The 27467-nt window shown below is 48.3% G+C and overlaps 1 protein-coding gene across 28 annotated transcripts in view; it reads left to right on the plus strand.

Annotated features, from left to right (window-relative positions):
- The window catches only part of NFASC (neurofascin), a 96929-nt gene that overhangs the window by 57194 nt on the left and 12268 nt on the right, over positions 1 to 27467 (plus strand). For 10 of the 28 annotated variants that reach the window (XM_054087424.1, XM_054087428.1, XM_054087425.1 and 7 more), the window contains 17 exons: positions 217 to 360; positions 726 to 837; positions 936 to 1102; positions 1685 to 1832; positions 2826 to 2950; positions 3866 to 3901; positions 4690 to 4791; positions 4903 to 5100; positions 6066 to 6136; positions 7097 to 7319; positions 9107 to 9222; positions 10461 to 10665; positions 12671 to 12793; positions 13420 to 13593; positions 15596 to 15631; positions 22795 to 23022; positions 25461 to 25577. In XM_054087424.1, the coding sequence (XP_053943399.1) occupies positions 217 to 360; positions 726 to 837; positions 936 to 1102; positions 1685 to 1832; positions 2826 to 2950; positions 3866 to 3901; positions 4690 to 4791; positions 4903 to 5100; positions 6066 to 6136; positions 7097 to 7319; positions 9107 to 9222; positions 10461 to 10665; positions 12671 to 12793; positions 13420 to 13593; positions 15596 to 15631; positions 22795 to 23022; positions 25461 to 25577 (2325 nt within the window). The remainder of the gene's footprint in view (positions 1 to 216; positions 361 to 725; positions 838 to 935; positions 1103 to 1684; positions 1833 to 2825; positions 2951 to 3865; positions 3902 to 4689; positions 4792 to 4902; positions 5101 to 6065; positions 6137 to 7096; positions 7320 to 9106; positions 9223 to 10460; positions 10666 to 12670; positions 12794 to 13419; positions 13594 to 15595; positions 15632 to 22794; positions 23023 to 25460; positions 25578 to 27467) is intronic. The other 18 variants (XM_054087442.1, XM_054087445.1, XM_054087439.1 and 15 more) reach the window with 16 other exon arrangements.

Here is a 27467-nt window from a genome sequence, read left to right on the forward strand (position 1 = left end):
TGTCCCTGCCTATGGCAGGGGTGGGACTGGATGGGCTTTGAGGTCCCTTCCAACTCAAACCACTCTATGATTCTATGAACTGTGTCACTGTAGGCTGAGCAGATCACGCACCATTGTCTGGTTTTACCCGAGCTGAGACAGAAAGATGTGTCATGATATTGAGTCACGTGAATTTTAATTTAAAGTTTTATTTAAAGAGTGCTCTCTGTTTTGAAGCTTCTCCTCCCAACCCGAGCCGAGAGGTGGCTGGAGACACCATTGTATTTCGAGATACGCAGATTGGCAGCAGTGCTGTGTACCAGTGCAATGCGTCCAATGAGCACGGCTACCTTCTCGCCAATGCCTTTGTCAGCGTCCTGGGTAAGGACTTATGGAAGTTGAGCAGCCTATACTCAAGTTTTCCCTCTCTATGTGCTCTCTGTTTTGTTTTTAGTTACTCTGAGGCTAATGCACAAAGGTACATGACCTCTGCAACTGGGCTTTGTGGCAAAAGTCCATTGCTGTGCCCTGCAAAGCCAGACAAGGCTGAGCAAGTCCTGTTGGGTCTAAGATGTAAGCCGATTCGTGTAGCGATGCTAGAAAGGGAATGAGAGCTCTACTGGGTCTTGAAAGTGCCAACAAGGGAGACTGAACAAAAGATAAGGGAGGTTGAAAAGACTGGAAAGGGAGCGATGGTCTGGAAGAAGGTTTTCTTCCCAAATGGCTGCGATTTTTTCTGTTTGCAGACGTGCCTCCACGGATACTAGCCCCCCGCAACCAGCTCATCAGGGTCATTCAAAACAACAGGACCCGTCTCGATTGCCCATTTTTTGGCTCACCAATCCCTACCCTGAGATGGTAAGAGCTGCAGCACGTCCCCTGCCCGTCCAGAGGGGTGGGAAAGGGAGGTTTCCTGTTCTTTCTTCCCTTACATTAGCACTTTGTGGTGTTGTGAGGTTTAAGAACGGCCAAGGGAACACTCTGGATGGAGGGAACTACAAGGCACACGAGAACGGGAGCTTGGAGATGAACATGGCTCGGAAGGAGGACCAGGGCATCTACACCTGTGTTGCTACCAACATCCTGGGTAAAGCAGAGGCCCAGGTTCGCCTGGAGGTCAAAGGTAGGGGCACGAAGGGCTCTAGGTCAAAATATTATCTTGGGTCTTTTGGAACTTGCAGCAGAAATAATGATTTATGCTAAGGGAAGGTTTGTTGTGTTCTCCAGCAGTCTGTCAGCACAACAGGCACTAGGCAATTTGGAGCCAGGATTCATAAAATAGTAGAGATTCCCATTTAATGTTGAATAAAACCCCAAGTCTGTGGATATACCGAAGATGGAGAAGGGCTTTGTGAGGATATTGAGCTGTGAGATGCCATAAGCGATGCAAAGAGAAATACCAAGTGTTCCTGAGGGTTAATTGACAGCAATAAAATGTTTTCTGAATCAAGTTTCCACCAGGGCTTTCCAAAACTGATTGCTGACTCAGAAACCTGGGTATGTTTTTAAGGGGTCAGCATGAATTAATGACTTGTTATCTTAATTTAGTTGCAAGTATTTGTACCAGAGACAGTTTACTATAGCAAGACAGACAAGCAGTGGACACGCATGCCGGTCCTTTCCCAGCAACACTGCTTTTCATACAGTTCCTGAGCCAAGATCCTGGCAGTTTGATGCCTAACGCTTTCTTTCCGACTTTGTGCAGACCCAACCAGGATTGTGAGAGGACCAGAAGATCAGGTGGTAAAGAGAGGCTCCATGCCTCGCCTCCACTGCCGTGTAAAGCATGATCCTACGCTGAAACTCACAGTCACCTGGTTGAAAGATGATGCACCTCTGTACATGGGAAACAGGTCTGTGTTGAACAGTCTCATGGATCTTAGGGTGGAACACCTCCTAACTGAGGACAGGCTGAGAGAGTTGGGGTTGTTCACCTTGGAGAAGAGAAGGCTCCGGGGAGACCTTAGAGCAGCTTCCAGTGCTGAAAGGGGCTCCAGGAAAGCTGGGGAGGGGCTCTTGATCAGGAAGGGCAGGGATAGGATGAGGGGAATGGTTTTCAGCAGAAAGAGGAGAGATTGAGGTGAGATCTTAGGAAGAAATGTTTTGCTGTGAGGGTGGGGAGGCCCTGGCCCAGGCTGTCCAGAGCAGTGGTGGCTGCCCCACTGGATCACCCTGATCCAGTGGGAAGTGTCCCTGCTCGTGGCAGGGGTGGGACTGGATGGGCTTTAAGATCCCTTCCAACCCAAACCATTCCGTGATTCTATGAGTTTTTACAGAGTGTTTCAGGAATCAGCAGGGATAACATGGACAAACATCGAGTTCCCACCTAGGCAATATTTGCTCTTGTTGTTATTTTTAACGTGTCTCTTTCCAACAGACACTGCCTGGCAATTAGAATTTGACTTATCAGTAAATCAAGACTTCGCCCATGTTTTTTTTATTTGGAGATATTTTCGGATATCTTGATAAAATGTGTGGGTTAATAACAAACTACTTCAAAATTACTGTTTGTCTGCTGTGAGTGGTGCAGTTGTAATTTCCTTTCCATAGCTGTCTCCTTTCTGAAGGGAGATTTGATCATGGGACATGAGCCAGTCAGAGGTCAGATGATTTTCCTAAAAGTGAGATTATTCCAGATATATACCAGGGTACATTTGCTGATTCCTTAGGAAATGAGATCTCCAAGAAGAACTCAGTGATCCTGAGCTGATCAAATCTCCAGAGTATAGATGTGCTCCTGTTCTGTTTGGTCTGCTTCATGTATTTTCTCAGTGAACAGTTAGACGTCAATCCTGCTGGCTGATGTGCTTAGGCACAGTTATATGATCGTTCTCATCCCTTTAAAGGATGAAGAAAGAAGATGATGGTCTGACAATATACGGCGTGGCTGAAAAGGACCAAGGGGATTACACTTGCGTCGCTAGCACGGAGCTGGACAAGGACCTGGCCAAAGCGTACCTCACCGTACTAGGTAAAGCTGTCCTCGCGGTGTACTGACATGGAGCGAAGAGCTTTATTTTTAATACAACAGATTGACTTCAAGGTCAGACCGAAAGGGTGATCTGTGATCCCAGAATTGTCCTCTGAAGCAGAGATGCTGAGGGAGATGCTGGCAGAGCAATTGTTCTGTTGCTGCAGGACTCGGCAAGGACGTGCTGCCTAATCTCAGACACAGACAATGGCATTGAATTGGAGTCGAAGGAAACTTGCATTTGAGACCAAAAAAAGAAGAGAGTAGTTATTAGATAGAGCTAAAAATACCCAAATGTGGATGTTGAAGCTCTAAGAACAGTCCTAAATTTGCAGGTGATTTTAACTGGATGTCACACTGATGAGCAACGCTGGAACCAGGGGGTGAGAGAGCTCCTAGCTTTGCAGGTCCCCTTTCCAGTATGGGGAGTGAAAAATCTAAACCCATTCCCTATACCCTTTAATGCCCACTGTGAGATCTACTCACAAAACACAGATTTATCAATCCCTGCTCTTGGTCACCTCAGATCTTGTCAATGTGCTGCATTCACAGGAGCACCCTCACCTGCCAGCACCTCTGGCAGTACCCCACCAAAGTCACAGTGCAATCTGAATCTCATATCCCTAATAATTTGACTGGGCTTGATTTATTCCCCTTCCTATTCCCCTAATAGCTAATTAACTCTATAGCGTACTGGCGTTTCCCCTTTGCCATGTACTAGGAGGTGAATAAAGGTGTGTATAGCTTGCTTGGGAGTCTCTCGGGGAAGGACGTGCCCACTGTGGTCTCCAGGCAGGATTGGATCCTTCTGAAATCTGTAACTGTGTGTAACTTTGTATTTGCCAGGTGCTCCTTTGGCCACCCGAGCTTAATGACTAAACTAACACCGTTAACAACCACTGTCTTACCTTGCAGCCATCCCTGCTAACCGTTTGCGAGACTTACCTAAAGGTAATCGTCACTAATTCATTTGGGTTATTTTGGTTTGTAAGTTGATTTTGTTTTGCCTTGCCCACAACGCCAACAGAAAATCTAGGTGTAACGGTTGAAAAAGCTGGGAGCTTGTGCTTCCAAGTCCTGTCCATGCTGTCCTTGAAAACCCATCCAGATGGCCGTGGGTAGAAAGGTCCTGTGTCACATAATTTCATGTCCCATAATGCTAGCTCTTGAGTGCAAGAATCACCTGGACAGGGTGAATCTGGATAGGAGGAAAAAATATCACATTGAATCCCTTGACCTTTACCTGGAAAGATGTTATTACTGTTACTGCATGACTTGGTTCTGTGCGACCACATGGGTTGTACAAGATAAAGAAACCAGAATTGTGGCCAGAGCATTCGTAACAAGTACGTATTTTGATTGAGGTTTTCTGTCCTTTCTGTTCTATTTGTTCGGATTTATGTGATAGGACAAGAGGAAATGGCCTCAAGTTGCAGCAGGGAGGTTTAGATTGGATATTAGGAACAATTTCTTTCCTGACAGAGAGGTGAAGCCCTGGCAGAGGCTGCCCGGGGCAGTGATGGAGTCTCCATCCTTGGAGGGGTTCAAAAACCATGTGTCCATGGCACTTTGGGACATGGTTTAGTTGGTACAGTAGGGTTGGGCTGATGGTTGGACTGGATGAGCTTAGAGGGCTGGTTAAAATAAGATGGCCAGGGCTTCTCCACCCGGGAGTAGCGATGGGACTCCCAGCTCCTGGGACAATCCCAGCCTAATTTATCTTATTACTTGGCTAACAGAACGACCTGACCGGCCCCGTGACTTGGAGCTGACAGACCTGGCCGAGAGGAGCGTGCAGCTGACGTGGATTCCTGGTGATGACAATAACAGCCCCATCACAGGTCAGCTGCCAGACCCTCTGCCCAGCAACTCTCACGCTTTCCCTCCAGGTGGAGGGAAATTTTTCCTTGTGACCTGAGCCCTCAACCCTACTGCTCCATCCTCTCTCCCAGACTACATCGTCCAGTTTGAGGAGGACCGGTTCCAACCTGGCATGTGGCATAACCACTCCAGGTACCCCGGGAACGTCAACTCGGCCACCCTGAGCCTCTCTCCTTACGTCAACTACCAGTTTCGGGTGATTGCGGTGAACGAAGTGGGCAGCAGCCTGCCCAGCGTGCCCTCCGAACGATACCAGACCAACGGGGCACGTGAGTACCACCTGCCTCAGGGACTTGACGTTGTTCATAGCACCTGGCCACCACCGTCGCCGTAGACTCTTCCTTTGTGGTGTATGTCCAGAGCTCCTATAACAGAAACAGATGTAGGCAGGGAGGGAATGAGCTGGTCCATGCATGTGCTGGGCTGTAATTTTCTGTATCTCATCCTCAAGCCGATGACCGAGGTTCTGCAGAGCAGCAAAACTCATGTGGAAGAAATTTATGCAAAGCTCACTCCGGCAGAATCTGTTGAAGGGAAGCCCAGATTCACCTTACAGAGAAGCTTTCTAAAGAAAGTCTTTCAGCCTTTCTGACCACAGGAAGCTTAAAAGTCTCTTGGAAAATTAGACTCAAGTGTAAATTGGCTACAAGCAAAAGGCGTTTTGTTCCAAAATTGTTAATTTACTGTCCACTGCTCGAGCTGGCCAGCAGCCCAGATCAATGCAGGAGTAGAGTGTGCTCAAGTCCTCGACCAACCCTTCGGCCTTCAGTTTGTGTGCCCAGGGTACATTGTGGAATACTAGGGAGAACTCATAGGAGGAATTCACAAGAAGCTTAGTAGGTTTGCTGCATTTCTTAATTTAACCATCGCAGAGACACTTCTGCAGCATCTACTGGCACCTAGTGTTGGCTTCCGACATTACTCTTCTTGTTTCAGATTGCAAAAGTGTCAGTCTTGGCTCCTCGGGTTGCTTCACAATGGCTTTCTTTCAAAGATTTAGGACATTCTGGGGAAAAAAAAAGAGGCTCCTGACTAAATGGCCTGGTTTCCAAGAGTGCTGAGACTCTTGCGTTCCATTAACCTGAATGGGAACTTCTGGAAAAATCAGGCCATTACCTTCTGTCTTGGAAGTATTTCTGGCTTTCACGATAAAGAGGTTTTTAACCACTCAAATTGTTGTTTTCCAGCATTATAAACTGCATTCCCTTTTTTTTTTTTGCGATGTGAATTTCAGGTCCTGAATTTAACCCGACAGGAGTTCAAGGTGCGGGGACCCAAAAAAACAACATGGAGATAACGTGGATGGTGAGTTCTTCGATGCTTGACAGCCACCCAGCATCTTCCTGTTATGGTCACAGATGCTAAAATACAGAGAACTCAACATCTCTAGCACATGTGAGGTACCACCCAGAATACCCTAACCTTAATGATCGTAAAGGAAAGAAAAAGCAGAAGATACGGCTACAAGAGGGGCCATTGTTACCGCCTAGAAGAAATTTCGTGATAATACCAATAATTTACAGCTATGTAAGTGAAAGAAAAGATGCTGGATCACAGAAACGGGCTAGTAAGGATGCTCAGGTTCTGATTCCTCACGTGCTATATAGGGCTTGCAGAGCAGCTCTTGTTTTTCTTCATGGACCAGTAGGTGTCATCCACAAATAAGCCAGAACATGCAGGGAGGATAGAAATAAGGAGGCATTAGCACAGCTTCCAGTGCTGAAAGGGGCTCCAGGAAAGCTGGGGAGGGGCCCTTGATTGGGGAGGGCAGGGAGAGGACAAGGGGGAATGGTTTCCAGCTGAAATAGGGGAGATTGAGATGAGATTTTAGGAAGAAATGTTTTCATTTGAGGGTGAACTCGCCCAGGTTGCCCAGAGAAGTCGTGGATGCTCCATCCTGGAGGTGTTTCAGGCCGGATGGGGCTTTGACCACCCTGATCCAGTGGGAGGTGTCTCTGCCGTTGGCAGGGAGGGTGGGACTGGATGGGCACTAAGGTCCCTTCCAACCCAAACCATTCTATGATTTTATGAAGCTGCAGTGGAAGTATGGACTGGAATATAAGGATATGGTTCTTGGTCTTGCCTTGGGTCTGGAGGGCAAGGACTAGGTATATCTCTGGGAACAAAAGTGTTGACCTCCTTTGAGGTTTGCTGGTGGAGCATGGAATAAGAACCATCTGCTGAATCAAACTTTGAGCTCCATGGAAGAGGAACACAGTTGCTCTTTTTCCTTCTCACTTTTTTTTTCTGTTTTCGTCCATTAAGCCTCTGAATGCAACTCAAGCTTATGGACCCAACCTCAGGTACATCGTGAGATGGAGGCGAAGGGACATCCGGGGGAGCTGGTACAATGAGACAGTGAAGACACCAAGGCATGTCGTCTGGAACACACCCATCTACGTACCCTACGAGATCAAAGTGCAGGCAGAGAATGACTTTGGTAGAGCACCAGAGCCTGACACTGTCATCGGCTATTCAGGGGAAGATTGTGAGTACTTTCTCAGCCAGAGATCGTGTTTCAGGGCAAGATCCCACCCAAGGTCTGTGGGTTGGCACCTGTGCCCAGGACGTGTTCATAGCACTGCTCAATTTGGCACAAAAATCCAGTTCCAGGCATTGGAAGAAAGAGAGTTTGACGTTAGATTCTGTTCTGGGATCTGCCTGGAGCTGCCAGCATGACCCGTAGCCTCTCCCTTGCTCTCTGTGAGACCTAGATAACACTTTGGGTGTGGAAGACAGCAAGATTTGATTTAAGATGAGCTCTAGCTGTATTCCACTAAACCACATTAAAATTTCCCCCCTGATGTCTGTAGAGCACCAAGTTCATCTCAATGAGAGGTGCTACAAATGGCCAAAAAGGTGTTGGTTCCTCCTGGAGTGGATTCTTGTGCCTCCCTGATAAGGTCTCAGCTTGGGCTCCTGTTTGCAACACACCATTGGCTCAGCTTATCTTTCTTTAAATCTCTCCCCTGGTCATGCAGAACAGCAGCCAGCTTGTTTAACTCTCTTTTCACCTTCTTTCTGGGCTACTGGTGTCACCTCCTGTGCTTGTAGCATCCAAGACTCAGAACTAAAATTATCCTTCTGATATTAGGATAATGTGGGTGGCTCCCAACAGCTTTAATTTCAAAGAAAGCTGTATTGCTTCCTTGCGCTGCGGCAGCAGTGGGGGTCCCTGCCGCTGGGACGTTAGGGTTACCAAGAAGCAAGGTAGACAAGCCAGCCAACAACCCATGACTCTAGGCTTGAAGTCCAGGGGATACAAACAGGGCACAGCAATTCCAAGAAGATCTGCAAGTTAAAAAAAATAACCCAAAATCAAACAAAAATACTTACTCCTTGCCCTGTCATGTCTGAATTGTTTCACAAATAACTGCAGATTTCTACATACAAAGGAGGTGACCTGTAAGTAGGAGGTAAAATCCCCACTGGATCAACAGCAGATTCTGCTTAAATTCAGCGTAATGTGAAAATAACAGGTGGTTTTGTAACTCTTGGGTTAACAGTGGCCAGCTTGTTGCAGCAGGAGGGGGCTGAATTGTGGCTGCCCCATCCCTGGAGGTGTTCCAAGGCCAGGTCGGATGGGGCCTTGGGCAGTCTGATCCAGTGGGAGGTGTCCCTGCCCATGGCAGGGGGTTCGAACCAGATGATCTTTAAGGTCCCTTCCAACCCAAACTATTCTATGATTTGCCAGTCCCCTTAACTCTGCGAGGGAGGTGAACGAGACCCCTTCCTTGGAGACCTCTCGCAGCCGTGTGTAGGCAGCCCTGCTATTAACTGGATCACGAATATTCTCATGCTGGCTGGCTGAGTGAAATAGGGCTTTTTTTTCCCCTCCTCCTTTCTGTGTGAGCACTGCTAACAACCATCAGCTTTTAAAGCACGTACATGATGAGGAGAAAGTGAGGGGGGCAGAGGTAAGTGATGCTGTTCCTTGCGTTTGCAGAGTTGTAGGGTCTGCTCACCCTGAACAAGGGCAGCCAGGAGGCTGAGAACCGGCTTCTTGCTACTGTTTTGGTTTATCGTGTTTGGAAATCCCTAAAAATTAAGGAGGGAGAAAAGGAAACGGTTGTCCCTATGAAATGGTTGCTGGCTGGCTGGGGTACCAGCAGATGGCAGAGTCAGAGTGTGGGGCCACTGCTCCCCCAGTTTGTAGCAGCCTAGCAATGCTGCCATGGGAAAACCATGGTGAGGGGGCAGAAGGGGCATCCGTCTGTCTGTCTGACCTCCAAGGTACTGCCTGACATACACTCTGCTTTATCCCTGAACGCTCAGATCCCAAGGCTGCACCTACGGATGTTAGGATAAGAATTTTAAACAGCACTGCCATTGCTCTGACCTGGACCCGAGTGCACCTGGACACCATCCAGGGACAGCTCAAGGAGTACAGAGTGAGCAAAACCGGTTCTCCGGCACTATTAATACAGCTAACCTTCTCACAAGCCGAGGTGGCTCCCGTGACGGAGCTGCCTGCAATGGGGATGACAGAAAACTCCTCCAGCCATCGCGAGCCTTTTGCCGTGGCTGGGTGCAAACCACGAGGGCTGGGCCCTGCTCCGGAGCAGCATCAGAAATTAAGGGCTTGGTTTGCTCTTTGGGGTGCCTGGATGGGGCTGGCTGATCTCCCTCGGGCTGGCCCTTCCCCATCCCTGGCTGCAGGATGTGGGGGGCTCACACAAAGCAAGCAGGGCTACCTTTGTGCACCCAGAGAGGGGCTCAGGGTGGTCCTACGCATGCAGTAAGGTGTCTCCTGGCTCTAGGGGTGCCCAGAACCTTGGGATAGCTACCTCTGGGAGAAATGATCTCAGATAGGTACAAACAGGGTAGTTTTTGTGTCATCCTCAAAGTACCTAAATCATCCTTTAATCAACACCAACCCCTCCAAAGCCTAAACCCAGCAGTTTTGCACTAACTGGCAACTAAAGACAGCACAGATCCTGTTGTGTTTGGGTTTGTTTTTTTTCTTTTTAATGTTGACTATTTACTGCTAAGGTAAAATATCAGGGTTTATGTGCAGAGGACAGACTAACAAGCAAAAGTCTGGACAGAGCCCCTTCTATCAGAATTTAAGACATCACCAAAAGCACATGTGCTGCAAACAGTTATAGCATTTCAAATCCAATAATCCGCTGGGCATAAAGCAAGTTCCCTGGGTACTGCTTTTACTTATTTCTGCCTCTGCTCTATCATTCTGGTCTATTTTCTGAATGAATCTTATTTCTGCATTAAATAAGATTTACAGTTGGGGCTTCAAATGGAAGACTTTCCAAGTTCAGACTTTCTTTTGTGCCTAGACGTGTCCCACCTTTCCTCGTACATCGTTACGGCACTAATCTGAGTAGAAAGGGAGAGTTACTTGATGCTTAGTGCTCAGGAGGCAGAAACAGCTCTTTGTAGCCTGAGCTTAGCTGGTTTTACTCCATCACCTTTGGTAAGCATTTAACCCCGTGCTCAGCCTCTTCCTCGGGTAACACCACTGACCTTCTGGAGCTTCAGTAATTGCTCTAAAAGGCTTCTGCAGCCACGAGCTGCTCTTTGGGAAGGCGCAGTTTTCATATGCTTTGTTAATAAAAGAAAAAAAATACACTTAAATGGGAAAAGCTTCACTTGCCATGCATGTTTCTTGAAGGCCTATTTCTGGAGAGACAGTAGTTTGCTGAAGAACCTGTGGGTCTCCAAAAAACGGCAGTATGTGAGTTTTCCTGGAGACCGAAACCGGGGCATAGTGTCCCGGCTGTTTCCTTACAGCAACTACAAGCTTGAGATGGTTGTAACCAACGGGAGAGGAGATGGGCCACGCAGTGAAATTAAGGAGTTTCCCACACCAGAAGGAGGTACGTTCCCAAGGGTGTCGTGCAGGCGCCCATCCCTCGGGTGCGTGACGGGAGAGGATTTGGGGAGTTCAGCACAGCGGAGCAGGGGCTGCCCTGCTCTTCGGCAGAGCCGTGACGCCACTGGGGAGGTGCCCTAGGGACAATATTTCAGTTGAGCCCGGGCAGCATCACTGTCACACGGCACTGCCGGACACCTTCCTCTCTGCGGGGTAGGTGACATCTCTGCGGCTACACCTACAGCTAACGCAGAGCTGGCACTGTCTCATCAATCTAAAAATCCCCTTCAGGTACTTTGAACACATCAGCAAGCAGCTCTTTAGGCTGAGCAAGAGAAACGTTTGCAAAGCCTCTTCAGAGGCACAGCACCGTGCCCTTGATTTGCTGCCTGACCTGCAAATGTCATCGCGCCTCCCTGTGCTGCCGCTTGGTGGAATGGGAGGGAACGCATTCATCTTCCTCAGGAAAAAAAGGCAGTACAATCTCTGTAAGACTCGAGTACTTTTGTTCTGAAAGGATGTCACTAATACCCCTGTCAGGCTTTTAAAGCAAGAGCACCTCATCCTTCTGCTTAAAGAGCTTGTGTCAAGGATGAACTTGAGATTTTAATTTTCTTGCTGTCACAGGAGCTATTTATAGACACGCCGGGAACTTTCTGTTGGAACTGCACTTTCAGGGGCTGGCAGTGAATCTTCCCACGGCACAGATGTGTTTGGCACAGTGTGTTACAAAAATGCAAGAGGCAAAAAACAGTAGAGGCTGGAAACATATCAGCAAACCTCTATGGGGTCTCCCTCTTTATCCTATTCCTGCTGTACAAGAACAGCATCTCTCCCAGCCCTGGCTCTTTCTTCATTAACATTTGCTTGGATGCTGTCATCATTTGCTCAGGATTTTCAATTGACCAGCTACAATTAAGCTTGTTTAAAAAGCATAAGAAGCAAGGACTGTGTTCCAGTAGGGCAATTTTGCAGTCAGGAGCATTTCGATTGGGCTCCTTACCTGTGTTCTGGAGGCATGGAGCATTCGGGGAGGGTATATGCATACGTGGGTGGCTTTGTTCGAAACAATTATAGCTGATTGTACTCTTGTCATAAGTAAACTGCTGACTTTTTTTTCCCCCTATACCACCAAGCGATTTTATTGACTATATATTGATGATATCCTGCAAAACTGGATGACATTTAAGGTCTCTTCCAACCCAAAACTTCTGCTTAAAAATATAAATCGCTAATCTCTTAGGTCAGAAAGCCAAGTTCCCTGCCCATGGCGGGGGGGTTGGAACTGGATGATCTTTAACGTCCCTTCCAACCCAAATTATTCTATGATTCCTTCCCCATTCAAGGCAACTGCAATGATGAGTAAACCAGGAGAACAATTTAATTCAAGAATGCATAATGCTTCCTTTACTAGCTTTGAATACGCAATCATAAAAGCAGCCATTCCTCAGGGCAAGGACCTGTGCACCAGCTCCCTGTTACGCGTCTCTAGACGTTAATAACACAAAGATGCTTTGCAAGAAGAGAAGCTGCTCTACTGTTTTCCACTGTTCCAACAGAGAAGTGGATGGGATGTAAACCTTGGGCTGGGTGGGGGCTGTAAACAAGAGCACTAATGTGTACAACACGCAGAGGTGGGACTTGAACTGTATCTCGGCTCCGCTTCACGGCTGTAGCATCTTTTGTCAGTGCCTCCCAAGCTCTGTGCTGTTGGGCAGCAGTGCGGGCGAGCGCAGAGCAGCATGGGGCATGGCGCTGCCGGGACTGGGCTTGCATGCAGAGCTGCTCTGGGTGCTGCTCCCTGCACACATGCTGCTGAAAACCCTGGGCTGGCGCATGGTTTCTGGCACTCCAGTCCGTTTTTGATCTTTGTGTTACCTGCCCGTGTGTGCATTTATGAGTGTCTTGAGTGTATCGGTCAGCCTGTGATATATACAGTGTTGTAAGGTATGTTATCTTGTATGTTTTTCTTCTTTCCCTCTCCTTCCTGGTCCCATCCTCCTCCCAAGTGCCCAGTTCCCCCAGGTATTTGAGAATCCGGCAGCCAAATCTGGAAATCATCAATCTGGAGTGGGATCACCCAGAGCATCCCAATGGAGTCCTCACAGGATACAACCTTAGATATCAAGCCTGTACGTTCCACGTGTTACCTTCTTAGTGATAATAATTAAGTCATTAAATATTTTCCTTGCTGCTAATTACCTCCTCACGTAGCACAGAAAGCTCTCCAGAAGGAACTGGAGACTTTCATCACACATTGAGGTGCGCTGCTGTCAGAGAGGAGACCTGGAGCCATGCTGAGTGGCTGCCGTTAACCAGGTTGGGTGGCGGGTGCTCAGCAGTTCTCCAGACTCAACTATTGAAGGGGAATAAGTTTGATCCCTGATTTAGAAAGACCTTAAAGCAGTCCGAGTTTGTGTGCTCACTCGAACACAAGCTCCTGGCTGTATGAGGAATGCTGCGCGCAGTGCCGCACGCTCTGCAGAGCCCAGCCTGATGCTGGGGGCAGCACAGCTTTCTCTGAGGCCCTGGCACTTGTGCTAAGCGCTTCCTTGACCACCTGTACGACCCTGAAGGTCCCCACTAGCAGATTCCCCAGCTGCCCTAGACGGAGCGTGTTTAGCAGCAGCTCTAGCTCTGAGCACACTGGCCCCAAACTGACTGCAGGAGCAGCCCTGGGGGCGAGGTGACGACAGAGATAGCACAGTGTCTTTCTGAAACAAGGCTGAAGCCACCACCACTTGCCTTTCTTCCCCAGTTAACGGATCCAAAACGGGCCGAACCCTGGTAGAGAACTTCTCTCCCAATCAGACAAAGTTCACCATACAGAGGACAGACCCCATCTCGCGCTATCGCTTCTTCCTGCGTGCACGGACCCAGGTGGGAGAAGGAGAAACCCTAGTGGAGGAGTCGCCAGCCTTGCTGAATGAAGGTATGTGGAGCAGCAACAGCTTCTGGCTTTGCAGCCTGAGGGGTTAGGGGAGAGATGGTACAGCTATCAGCCAAAAACTGCAGCTCAGAGAATGAGGTGGTCCACAGGACAACCATTACAAGATAGTAAGTGGCGCACAGCTACTGTCTGCTGCAGAGACACACAGATGAGTGACTGGGACCAAATACTGCAGTAGAAATGCCACAGAGGTGACTGTCCTGTGCTCTCAGGAACCACCTTGCTGACCCTTAAGCAACTAGCATTCCTCACAAGCTCCTGGAGGAGGAGAGCATCTTGATCTCATCTTGCAAAAGGTGAAGCTCTGCTCTGCCCCTCTGATCGAGCTAAATAAGGGGCAGATGTGGGTGGGTTTCATGTGGCACAAAGGGGCGCAGCAGCTGCATCCTCCAGGCAGTGAACCCTGGGCAGGGGCTACAGTGCCACTTCCCTGTCACCCCATAACCAGCAGCTGACCTGACCCTCCAAAGTGAAGCCTCAACTCCCAGATTCATAATAAGATAAAATGCCCATTGTGGGACATTCATCAAACTAAGTGAAAGTTCAGGAGCCCTGAGGGAACTCGGGGAGACAAAAGCTGGCTCTCTCCTTTCCGTAGCATTTGCTAAAAAAGCTATGATTTGGTTAGCACTCTGATTTAATGCGGGGTTTGTCTCCTTCCCTCCATCTCGCCCCTCCTCAGCTAATGGCTTGGAGTAGGAAAAGTAATTCCTACTGATGACCCAGTGGAAATGAAATGCTTCCCGACACCTCTTAGGGTGGGCTGCAGCCTCACTAATTGATGTGACAAGATGGGAGATGGGGCTGCATATGCTATGGGGAAAAAAATGAGCTAAGTTACACCCTGGCGATCATGAGAGAGGGCGTCATTACTTTCAAAAGGAGCTTTGCTGCACAAACTGTTAGAGCACAGGGACTGGACTGAAGTTATCAACAGTTCTAGTTGTTTTGTATACATTTGCTGTAGTGGGTTTGTTTCTGTATGCTGATAGCAGCGATTATTAAGAGAGCACAGCTAAATAATAGCCATGATCAAGTGCTGTTGTTCATTGCTTAATGGATTTGTATCAGGAAATAGCAGGGACAGCGTACACCAGCGTGACAAGGTAAGATGCCCTATCCGTGGGGTCAGGGATGCAGAGGGGTGGTGGCACCCAGTGCTCCCCAGCCTCCCCTGCCGAAGGGACGAGCTGCTGCCACTTAGCGAAAGGACAGAGCGTTGGCTGTTAAGCAGCAAGAAAAATTAAAGAGTCAAATCCCAGTCTGAAGTAAGAGGAATATGGCAAAGTTTGACTTTGAAACATGAGCCCCTGAGGTACAACACAACATAGGCGAGTTCTTTTAATGACAGGCACGTAAGCACAATTAGCAGCTCTAAATGCCCGCTTGCATTTAGATACTTGCTTTAAAGCTACACGACAGATGAGATTGGAATTAAAAAAAAGGCAGATTAAGGAAAGGAAACCCATTAATGCACTCAGAAGTTGGTTTTTGCTTGCCAGACTCATTCACCTGAGAAGTTTAAATAAAATACATCTCTCTGGTGTTCTGCACCAAGGGCTCCAACCCACACAGGGCAGCACCGATGGTAAATTACACTAGAAAAACTAAAGCAAAATTGGGAGTGTCAAAACTGGTCCTTGCTGGGATTAGATATGAGTACCCACTTAAGCACTTTGCTTACTCGACACCACTGGCATCCCTGCTGCAGAGCTGGTGTGTGTTTAACCAGTAATCTCCATCTCCAAGGGGATGTCCCTGCTCTCTCTGCCCTGTGCAAGCAGCTCTGATGCACAGGAGGTTGACGGGCTGTGGCTAATGCATTTATTCCCTCTCTCTCTAGTCTCTGGTGACTGTGTGCAAGTGGTCCCGAGTCTCTTGTTGGTGTGTTCTGGTTGTTTTATCTATTCCTCTGTTTTCTCTTCCCTTCTCTTCTATGCTTTCTTCGTATTCCCCTCTCTATCCTTGGCGCTGCCCTCTGAAGCCACTCCAACCCCAGGTACCGTACCAGCTGGAGGAGGTAACAGGCATGGGGCAAGGCTCACTCCACTCTCGCTCGTGTGCTGGCAATTAAGCATGCACTCCATTAACCCTTTCAATGGGAAGGTGAAGCGTCAGAAATCTAAATTGGACATACATAAAACAACGGCAGGTAAAACAAAGCCCCACAGGCAGCAGAGACAAAAGCAGGCTCTGGAGAGGGGTCTGCAAAGATTAAAACATCTCCAAGCAGGGCTTAACAGCCTCCCAGATGCTAATGATAGCCAAACCCACCAAACATTGCAGCTGCCACAGACTGGACAAGCAAAAATGAGAGTCAAGTTGCCTTATTGAAGAGGGTTTTTTAATCCTGGCTCCGCACAAAGCCCTCTCCTTTTAAATCCTCGACATCTCTGCCCTGCAAAATACAGCTGTCTCCAGCTCGGCGGTGCCTGCCTGTGCTCTGCCCTGCGGTATTTAAGCTGTATTTTCCTGCCCAGGAGCCTGAGCTGCTGCTGATGGAGCAGGAAGGCTGTGTGGCAGCGTAGGAGCACCACAAGCCACACATCCGCTATGGTTCCTTTAGGGCTGGTAGGGCTTTTGTATAGGAAAAACCTTTTGTTTCCAGGTGCCCATTGAAAGGGTTAAGGACAACGTTTGTGCCACAGCTGTGCATGTCTGCATGCGAGGCTATTGCTGGCTTTGCCCTCGATTGCGAATTTCTACAGTTGAAGCAGAGAGAAACCTTTTCTTGTAACGGGGCGGGAGGGGCAGCACCTCTACCTGCTTCCAAGGAAACCCAAACCCTCAGTTCCCCAGTGTCAACCCTGCAAAGTCCAAAGCACAAGCACAACTTCTGGTTGCCCAAAGGAGGACACCACCTTACCTCTTATGAAAGCTGGATTTCTGCTCCCCTGACCTTGAGCCAATATCTCAGGAGCAGGGTCAGCCCTGGGACCGAGCTCGGAGGGGGCCAGCGGCAGCGCTAGGGAGTGCAGTGGCCAAAACGCACCCCGAATGCTGCAGAAAAGCTTTTGATCTGGAGCAACGGCTCTCGTTTGCCCTGCACCACGGGCTCTGTAAGAGGTCGTGCTTTGCCTTTGCTGAACACAGCCCTGGAACTGCCGGGGCTTCCCAAGGAAGACCAGCTTCTTCCCAGGTGATACAAGTGCAGGACCTGCTCTCTGCATCTGTAGGTTTTGCTTTCCTGCCTCGTAGATGTCTCTCATCCTTTTATTTTGTTGCAGTGATGTCTCTCTACCCAATATTATTTTGTGGGTGTTTTTTTTTCCTTTCTCAATAGACACCAACCTTTTTCTTACTATATTTTCTCCTCTTGAAAAGAAAAAGGGGGTAACTTTGTGGTCTGCTTTGGGTGGTGGGAAACTAAAAACAGATATAACCTTTTGGGCTTAGAGCATCTCTGTCCTTCAAATTCAGAAGGGCTGTTTTGCCGCTACAGCTCTTACTTCAGCCTTAGCTTATCAACAAGAATCCATATTTTCTTTGTGTATCAGGATCACCTGCTTAAAGTACTTTCCGACTTGCAGTGGATATTGCTGAACTTTGAAAACACAACATGATTTCTCTATCTTTCCAACATCACAGCATTTCAGGCATGATTTCTTAGACCACTGGAAGCTGCAGGACTCTACCATTTAAAGGAGACTTCTGCAAGAGCAGAGCCCACTGGTGTCCCCCACCCCTCTATTTTAGGAGGGAATGGCTGGAATATGCCAGGGGAGGGTTACGTTAGACGTTAGGAGAAGGCTCTTCCCCCAAAGGGAGGTGGAGCACGGAAACAGCTCCCAGGGAAGCAGTGACAGCACCAAGCCTGACAATATTCCAGAAGCAGTGAATGTTGGGGTGTCCTATGCAGGAACAGGAGCTGGACTCGATGGTCCTTGTGGGTCCCTCCCAACTTAGGACGTTCTATGATGATTTTATACATCCTGTTAGGAGAAACAGTGAAGTGAAAAGGTGTCAGAAATGAACTGTGTCTAAGAGTTAGGAACTGGAGTAGTAGGTCACTAAGTGCTAACTCAGCCACATCCACGGCTTCCTCACCGTGCTACACTTCAGCAAGAGAAATCACATTGGTGTAAGCAGCAGGAAGATCCAGCACACGTCCTTGTCTTGCTCTTGAGTTGGATGTCATTTCTTGTTAGTACAAGGGGCGGGATGGGAGCTGTTACACAATTCGAGCAGTGTTTGTCCTGAGAGGCTGTTTCTCTTCCTAACAAGTCTGGGGTTGGAGTTAAACACTGCTTGACCTTTCTGAGAAGATTCTTCTCCGCTCAATGACCTAGATTTCATAGATATTTATGGATTTACAGCTAAAGTTGTCTGAAATCGCAGTAAAATGCTGTTTGCGTGGGCTCCTGGCTCTAAAAATAAATAAAGAAGTCTTTTTTTTTTCAAAGGTAACCTTATATCTACAGGGTCACAGCTGGTTTGTAGGGGTATGGGAGACTGGACCAGCTTGATGGAATCAAAGTGAAGTGCAGGGACTTTCCCTTAGGAAAGGCTTTACCTTTCCTAAGCCAGACCTGGACAAAGGGCGAGGTGATGCAGGAAAAGAGAGGATGTCTAGAAAGGGCTCTTCTTTATGCTATGAATGGGGGAAAAAAAATCAAAATTGGATTCTGTACTACCCACGCGTATGGAAAAGTTTCTTCAGGGACTACAAAGAGTATTGGTCTTGGACTTTAAGGAAAAAAACATTGACTTTTCTCTGTTAGCTCCTTGTCTCTCCATAATTAGGAATTTGAGGAGAAAGATCCTATTGTTCGTTTTAGAAAGGGACAGCAGTAAAATAGAGAGAATTGCTGACCCCTCTCTTTTAGAGGCTGCTCAATTGCTCCTTTCTGTTCTTGAATTTCTTGTAACCATCATCAGATTTGAGACACTTTATGGCAAAGACTTTACAACTTCCTCCTATTGTTAAAAACTGGGAGGGAAAAAAAAAATCTCTGAAAATGTATTTGGCCAATCATCAAAATTCATGAAAAATTAATCAAATTTCTCCAAGCCTAATTATTTTGTAGACACACCCAAGGGAAAGCCATTACTACAGCCTAACAACACATTAAAAGCTCCTTTAAATAATTAAAAAGCAGTATGGATGTGGATTGTTTCCTGTATTTTGCAAAAAAAACTATACAACTACTCCCTGAACTGCGCCACTACTTGAAGTGGGACTCATTTCTCTCTTAAGAAGCTCTGTCTTTAAATATCCCCCTTTTGTTTCTCTGATTCTTCTTCTCAGAAGCCTCGCATCTGAGTTCTTGTGTAAGGGTTGGGCTGCTTTTTAGTGGTCCATTCATGGCCACGAGAGCCAAGCTGGAGCAAAGAGCACAGCTGCCCTGCTGCAAGCGTCTCCCTCGTTACTCAGCCTATTAATTGCTACAGCCAGACTGCTGCATCCCCTGCCCATTATACAGCCTATCTCCTCCCCACAGTGCCCCTCGGTTTCCATTACCCGAAAGGGTAATGCATCTTGCAGAGAGCAAAAGCAATCTCTGCCTTGCAAAGATGGGGCTTATTAATGAGCTGAACGGTCGTTTCGATGTTTCCAGGAATATGGGTGAGGCAACGGTGGGAGCAAGGAATTGGGAATCGCTGTTGCTGGGTGTACTGGGGCAATTTCAAGCCTGCTCAAAACACCGCTTTTCAGGGTGCAGCCACTTCTCTGTGCCACCTCTTTCTTTCAGAGAGGGGGGAATTCTTTCCTCATCACATAAGCGCGAGATGCTCGGTCCTGTACCTAAACTTGAAGCAAAGCCCTTGAGCGAAACTCACACTGGGAATGCAGAAAAATTAATTCAGTGTCTCTGCAAAGCTCAGAAATGTTACACTCGATGAAGTCTTGCAACCCCATTTTTAGAGGGAAGTGTGCGATCTCTAGATTCTTCAAAATAAGCCGTTCTGGAAATGCCAGCCTGCCCGTCCGTCTGCCCTGCCCCCCCCTTTGCTGTCACTCGTTCATCGGCCCCATTGCGGTGGGCAGCGAGCGGGGGACCCCAGGTACCCCGTGGCCCTGCTGGCTGCCCCATAGCGGGGTGCCCTTTCCTTCAGGGGATGCCGGAGCGCTCTGATCTCTGTCAAAGTCCGCCTTTACCCACCCCTAATCCAAAATCAGCTCTCATTAGGAGATGGATTTCAAAGCCTAAAAAATGCTCCTTATCTTCTCTCCCCCAAATCTCCCAGCTGCGCTCTTCTCCTGCATACATTTCATATTCAAACACAAATGAGGCTGTAGCTTTGAATCCTGGGGCAGCTTAGGACTAAATCCCCCTCAGCTGGGAGATCCCAGTCTGGCTGCGGTGCCTCTTCCCAGCCTGGTCCCATCCCGCAGCACAGTGCTGCCGTAGACGCTCTCCCCATCCTCCTCCCCTCACTGAACTATTCTCTTCCAGAGTTATCCATTCCCACTTTTTGACCCACTCCTAGTCCTGCCAGGATCATTTTCATCCAACACTCTCTCCTCGATCTCGCACAGGAACCCGCTCGGGAGCAAATCCGTGTTATCCTGATGCAATGTGATAGCGCTGCTCTTGGGGAGCGCTTCCACTAGAGCTGCTGTGGTGCTGGAGCAGTGTGGGCAAATCCTGCCTGGCATCACTGCGCAGCACCGCTCACACCGAAGCCGAATTGCTCTGGGCAATGCAGCATCGCAGCTTCACCTGCGTGCGTGTGTATCTGCATGTAATACACAAAGATGATACCCTAACACAAGGGATAGCAGTGCTTTGATTTATCCCAGATAATCTCTTTGTATCTGAGGTCTTGGGAGCATCAAGGCTGAATCTCTCCTTGCTGAATCAGTGCAAGGCAATGCAGACAGTCCTCAAAGTTGCTGTGGCAGGGAGGCGTGATGCAGGGATGTGGCATAGACCTTGGGAACTGCGGGTTGTTCTAGGTTTCCCAGCAGTTCCTGCCTTTCAGCTAGTTGTTTGTGACTCGATGGGTCCTGTTTTCCTTAGAGGGAAGCCAGGGATTCACAGGGGAAGCCCTGAGACAACATTAGCTAATAACTGGTGTTGACTTTGTTTGGTTCAGTACTTAAATCTTTCCAGCACTGAAAGGGGCTCTAGGAAAGCTGGGGAGGGGTCTTGATCAGAGAGGGCAGGGGCAGGATGAGGGGGAATGGTTCTAAGCTGAAAGAGGGGAGATTGAGATGAGAGATTTTAGAGAGAAATGTTTTCTGTGAGGGTGGGGAGGCCCTGGCCTGGGTTTCCCAGAGAACTATTGGCTGCCCCATCCCTGGAGGGGTTCCAGGCCAGGTTGGATGGGGCTTGGAGCCCCTGATCCAGTGGGAGGTGTCCCTGCCCATGGCAGGGGGTGGAACTGGATGGGCTTTGAGGTCCCTTCCAATCCAAACCATTCTATGATTGTGTACATCGTGAACCCTTTGAGGAGCTGCAGCTTAATCTGGTTAATGGTGGCATTAACCTAGTGACACTAATCTCTTAACCTTCCAAAAAAAGCCTATGAATCATCAAAGATGGATGTTACTACTTCACAACTCAAGAAAGTCTTCTGTAAGTTATAGCCTCAGGACACAACAAAGCCCTTGATAGATAAGTGAGCAGAACAGCAGAACCCCTATTGCCATGGCTGGGTCGGGTCAGAGAGGGCTTTGCTACACTACGAACACCCGAGGACAAAGCCGCGCCATTCCCCACCCCAGCTGGGTGCCCTCCCTGTCACCCCCAGCCCCGCTTTCCCCCTCGCCCGGCGGGGATCGGCTCTGACAGGCGGTTGCTTTACTTGGGTGGCTGCTTTATTTTGGTGGCTGCGCTGCTGCATGAAGGTTGCGATGCTGTGCAGAGGATGCTCTGCTCTCTGCGCACACGGTGGGGCGGGATGGTGTTTTCGGGACGTGTCGATAACTGTGGTTTTATTGCAGCTGCGGTCGCTAGGGAGATGGACTGAGTGACCTACTGCTCTTCTCTGCTTTTGGATCTCTGGGAGGGCTGAGGTTTTAGGGGCTGGTCCTCCTTGGGGATGAACTGGGTGAAAAAGGAAGCCCTGGCTTGGCTCTGGGACAACTTTTAAAGCACATTCCTAGAGCTATTCTTGTTTGTGGATGATATTTAAAATAGCCAGTTTCATTTGCTAACAGGAGGATTTGTAATCCCTTGATCTACAGTCAGAGTAAGTAAATATAAATTAATGTAAGCATCACAGAGTAAATTTCTGCTCATTTTCCTCAGGTAGTTTAAGCAGCATTTCAGCTGCACCTTGTACTGGCAGGTTTTCAGCCCCAAGGCAACACAATCCCATTTGGTGGTGGTTCAGGACCTCTCAATACACTTTTAACTCTTTGCTCGGGTGAGATGTGGATGCAGCCTATTTAGAAAACAAATTGCTCACATTTCCCCCCTGGACAGCTTGGGGTGTGGCAACCCCTTTGCCCTAATTTAAATGTAAATTGTGAGGGGCAGTGACGGCAAAGTACTATCCATCACTCGAGGAGCCAAAATCCACATTAATGCTAAGGTCACTCCATCACCAGACTGCAGTATTAGTACAGAGATGAGCCGGGAAGGAAGCAGTTGAGAAGCTGCAGACTGAATTGGCAGCTCAAAAATACTCGAGGTGTAGTCCAGGGGCTGCTGAATTAATGTAATTGTGGCTTGCCTGGCCCACAACAAATGGGATTATTCTATTTTCTTAAGAGATAAATCCTGTTTCTCATTTCAAGGAGCCCTGAGTGCTCTCAGCACAGTTCTGGTGGGGACAATGGAGCAAGGACAGCCTGCCCTGCTCATCCCCCAAACAGCCCTCACTTTCCTCCTTCCATGGCCCTCCGTGCAACTGAAGATTGAAGCCTAGGGTGGTGGGAGGCATGGACAGCAGAGCAAAAGCAAAAGAGAAGCAGGTCGTTTAGCCCCAAGAAAGGGATCAAAGCATGAGTGCAAGTGGTGGGTGTGCAGGAGCAGCTTGCCGGGGGCAGCCCCACCGCCTGCTGCCCCTCTTTGCCCAAAGCATCCCTCCCTGCCCCTTGGCCACGCTGTCCCTGCATGTGGATGGGGAAAAGCTGTTCAGCCTTGTGTTTCCCTATGCCGTTTGCTGTCTCGCTCCCCAGCCCCCCCCCATTTCTGTGCTGCTGTGCTTTCTCTCGTGTGCCTGCACGTGGTGAGTGCAAGCCCTGAGGAACATCACCTTGTCTAAAAAGCCAGTGTTTCCCTCTCCCAGCTGCAACTGAGTTGTCTCCAACTACAATCGGTCTAACCAGTACTACAACAACCCCAACTACCACCACCACCGACACAACTACCATCACTACCGACATAACTACCACAACTACCGCCACTACCGACATAACTACCACCACCACAACTACCACCACAGCTGCCACCACCATCGCAAGCACTACAGCAGCTACAGAGAGGGCTCCGGCAGCCACCACAAAGCAGGAGTTGGGTACTGAGCTTTCCTTTTCCTCTAACCCCTCTAACCCTACTGGGACCTTTCCCCATATCTTGCTCAGAGCAAGGATTAAAAACAAGCACAGGCAAAATTTAAGATATCCTGCGCTCTGGGAATGGCTTTGTGGGGAGCTGGAGGTGACACAGGCTCAGGTATCGAGGTGCACGAGAGGCTCCCGGCAATCTGGGGTCGGGTGATCTCTGTGCCACCCTCCTGGACTCAGTCTTGAGGATAACACAGCTCTCCTCAGGGTGTTGCAATGCTGCATTAACTTCATTGTCTGGGATCGAGGTCGAAGACCCTCCAAAATCTCTCAAAAGTATCATCTTGTGTCTTAGCACCATTAAAAAGGAGTTCTGTTGCTACTATAGAAAATGTCACTTTGAATTTAGCACATCAACCGTTAGCCAAGAGACCTGTCATCATTTATATGAGTCTTTTGGTTTATGCTACTGCTCTTCGCGCTGTAACCTGGCCAGAGCCCGCAGCAGAGCTGGGGAAGTGGTTCAGTTACAGCAGGCAGGTGTGTGCCAAGTGTTTGCTAGGTCAAGACTAACTTCTCAGCCATCAGCTAGAACATGATGATCTAATTCTGTTTTGGTGGAGGCACACTCTCTACTGTATGTGTTTTACTGATAGATACAGAGAGATGTACCTTACTGAGCATTTTCTTTTAAAACACTGCTATAGTGGCAGTACTGTGGTAGTTTACAGTTCATAAATAATTATTGATAGTTAGGTTATTAAAAAAGAAATCTAAGTAGTAGCAAAAGGGAACGCAATCAAAAGAATTCGGTTATGTAGCTGGATAGATTACACTCAAGAATACAAGTGCATAAGCTACAGAAATCCTTGTTAAGTCTTCAAAAAGAGGGAAAGGAGATAATAGTAATGAATATCAAAGCTGATACTCATTTAATTCAAGGAATGCCCCATCCCTGGAGGTGTTCAAGGCCAGGCTGGTCGAGGCTTTGAGCAACCTGATCCCATGGGAGGTGTCCCTGGCCATGGCAGAGGGTGGAACTGGATGGGCTTTAAGGTCCCTTCTGACCCAAACCATTCTACGAGTCTATAAATTTGATTAAAGCAGTTGAGACTCCTTTCTTTATGTTCTTGCATAAGATTAGCTCAGGAACGGCCGAAAAAAAGAACCACCAAAAACACACGCTGGCAGGACCAGCCTTTGCAGTAAAGTAGATCCGTGAATCAGCGGCACATTTCCTGCTCTGCGCTTGTTAAAGATGCAGGTCTGAAGTGAGAAATGTGAATTTATAGTCCAGCTTGTGGCACCACCCACCTCCCGAGCCAAGGGAGCCTCGCACCGTGCAGAGCTGCTCACTGCAAGACACGGGAAAGCATACAGAGAGCTGCACCGCCAGCTCAAAATCAGCTTAAAAACTGGTGCAAGATACACAGATGCAGCTTCATCACTCTGTGTGAGGTCTTAGTAACGAAGCAAGATTGCTACCACAATGCAGTCACTATTAAATGGCTTTGTGGTATTGAAAATAGGCAACGAAGTTGCAGGCATCACGCGCTGCCACAGAGCAGGGAGAGGAGACGGGAGGAAAAGAGGAGCTGCAAGAGGAACCAGGCGTATCCCAAACCACCCTGGGGACACGAGGGAAGAGGCTGAGCCGTAATGCAGGCAGACAGGGCAACCGTGTGGCAGCACAGGTTGTATTTGTAAGAGGGATTCTAGGTCACATCCCTGACCCCACAGCATCAAGTCCTTGCAGTTTACTAGAAGTCACAGAGCTGACCTCATCCCAGGGACTGGAATTATTAGTCTGTATTTTGTCAAACCAAAGCCTGAGGGACACCCTGAAATAAATTATAATAACCATCTTAATAATAATAAAATCAAGGTATAACTTATCTGACATCACTTAAACGCACACTAAACTAGTGGATTAGCTCTACTTCACCAGAAATGAAGTTCATCCGCTCTCCAAAGCAACGTCGACAATCCTTAACTTCAAAATCAGAAACGAGTGACTTCATTGCCCCACTGGCTGTCTCTAGACCCAGAAACATGACAATATTCTCTCCCGGTCTTTCCTTCTCAGTTGTGGCAGTGAGTCCATGTGCACTCATGCACGTGTCTCCCATGTCTGTTTCAGACAGGAGATTTCCCTGCTGACCGAAATCCTCAGGGATGTGCCACAGAAGTCTTCAGACTCCAAAGATAATCTGAGTGCAGTTGGACCTAAACACCAACGTGCAGTGAGCTTCTGCTACCAAACTTCCCTAAAAGTTTAAAGTTAAGGATCTTGAATGGAACAAACACATCCTTAGGCACGCATGTAGGTCGAGATAAAAGCATTAACCTCAGGAATGATGTTGTAAGGTTTTACCACCACCAGATGCTAAATGAGGTCTCATTCATGTATAATCCATAATACTAACTCCTGTTCTAACCTGTCCACCAGCCACCAATGGATCGTCCATATGGGACATAAGAGCTATGGCTAATAGTAACTGGGCAAACATCACCTGGAGCCACAATTACTCTGCAGGAACTGACTTTGTGGTTAAGTATATCACCAGTAAGCATCAGATCGCGTGGGGACTCTATAGGGTGGTGATGCCATTAGAGATCCTGCCAGCTCCCATGGTTGCAGCCTATTACTCAGTCTTAATTATTGTGCATAGAATGATGCTCTATGGCCAGAAGATGGAGGGTGGGAGAGGAAAAGGCAGGTCACAGCTGTGTGGAATGCCTCAGAACTGATTCTGGTGATTCACCAGTGATTCCCCCTCCTTGCACACACTGTTGGGAGATATTAATGAACCATAGATGAGCCAGGCTCTTCATTTGGGAGCTGCTCATTGAGCTGGGCTGTGTGTGGTCACAAAGTAGAGAGCCTTTACATATAGATAGACATGGAAGGGAAAAAAACTTCAAGGGAAGACAAAATCTGCATGAATTGGAGAGCAGTTCTAAATACCTTTGAAGATGGGTTTCTTGAACCTGGAGTTGGCAGAATCCTCTATGATCCCAAACCTCCTGTCCTATCGGATATCATTGTCTCTTAAAATTATAAGGCTACGTATTTAGTCTGGAAACTCAAAGCCAGTATCTCTGGGTTTAGTATGTGTTTAGAAAAGATACATGTTGTTGGTCGGTTGTGGGGTTTTTATGGATAGGCAGTGATGGCTACTGCTTATCTCTGACTTTATTTCCCAGCCATTTCAGCCCTCATACTATCAGGTATGCCGGTCTTAAATCTGCATTTAAATAAACCAACTAGGCGTAATCATTAATAGCAAACCATTTTTGGTCATTTACAACATCAGTTAAGAAGAGGTGATCTTCCTTTCTCCTTGAAACAATTTCTAACACGCAGCCAGTGCCTGGTCTCGCTCCGCAGCCTGCAGGGCTTTGTTAGGCAGCACAGGCTGTGCTGTGCTCAGCCTTCCTTCTTCTGGTTTCCATAAATCAGGATACACATCAGCTCTCCAAGCCCTAAATATCAAGTATTCCAGCTCCCAAACCACCCACCCTGTTTTTCCCCCATGCCTGGGAAGCACAAAGCGCAGGCAATACCCTTCCAGAGCCCACACGCTCGGTCTGTGCTCAGGCTGGGCTGCAGCAATAATGCCTCGGCAGACCCCTCCCTATCAAGATGGGGACAAGAGGGAGGAAATCTCAGAGATTTCAGCCCTTCCCGAACAACCATGGCTCTCCCCCATTTCTGCTGGCATTTGAAGCAAGCAGCACACTCTTGGCTTCAAAGATCCATTTCTCCTTGCCCGTACCACTGCTGAACTGGGAGGCGCAACCTCCAGAGCCACAATTAAAGCCCTCCTGCAGGCTTTCTTAGGACTCAGTGGTTTAGCGCTCAGCATTAGGCTCATCAGCAGACGATTCCTGGCACAGGGCAAAGAACACGTCATCCTTGGATAGCGTCTGGGATCAAACAGCCCATGAGCATCCCTCCTTGAGCTGAAGGGCTAAGCCCCTCTCATTCTGCAATCTGCCAGCTGGGGTGAGCAGCCTTGCATCTTTCACCTCCCAGGAAAACCGGTGCACGGGTATCACTCCCAAAACCACAAGAATTGGTGGCTCCTTTACCGAGCCTGCAGCACCTTCATCCAGCTGAGCGGGACCAGGCAAATTCCAGAGCTTTTGTGGTAAACACTCAAGTATCCAGACCTGAGGCTGGGCAGATAAAGGACCTCTCAAATCTTAGAAGCAGGGACTGATCAGAACAGCTACCAGTAATGTTTCCAGTATGGCAAGCAGGGATGCAGCAAAACCCACACCATATTCCTGCATCACTGATTTTCTTCTATTCTCAGTGAGTAACAATCATGAAGCCGTTGATAGCTCCTTGACCACCAAGCTGTATTATTTCTGCTCAGCGGCCAGGGATAGCATAATGCATTGCCTGCAGTGTCAACACGGTAATCTCGCCGAGCCTCCTGCGGCTGGG

This window comes from Cuculus canorus, chromosome 24 (assembly GCF_017976375.1).
Source record: "Cuculus canorus isolate bCucCan1 chromosome 24, bCucCan1.pri, whole genome shotgun sequence".
Classification (NCBI taxonomy): domain Eukaryota; kingdom Metazoa; phylum Chordata; class Aves; order Cuculiformes; family Cuculidae; genus Cuculus; species Cuculus canorus.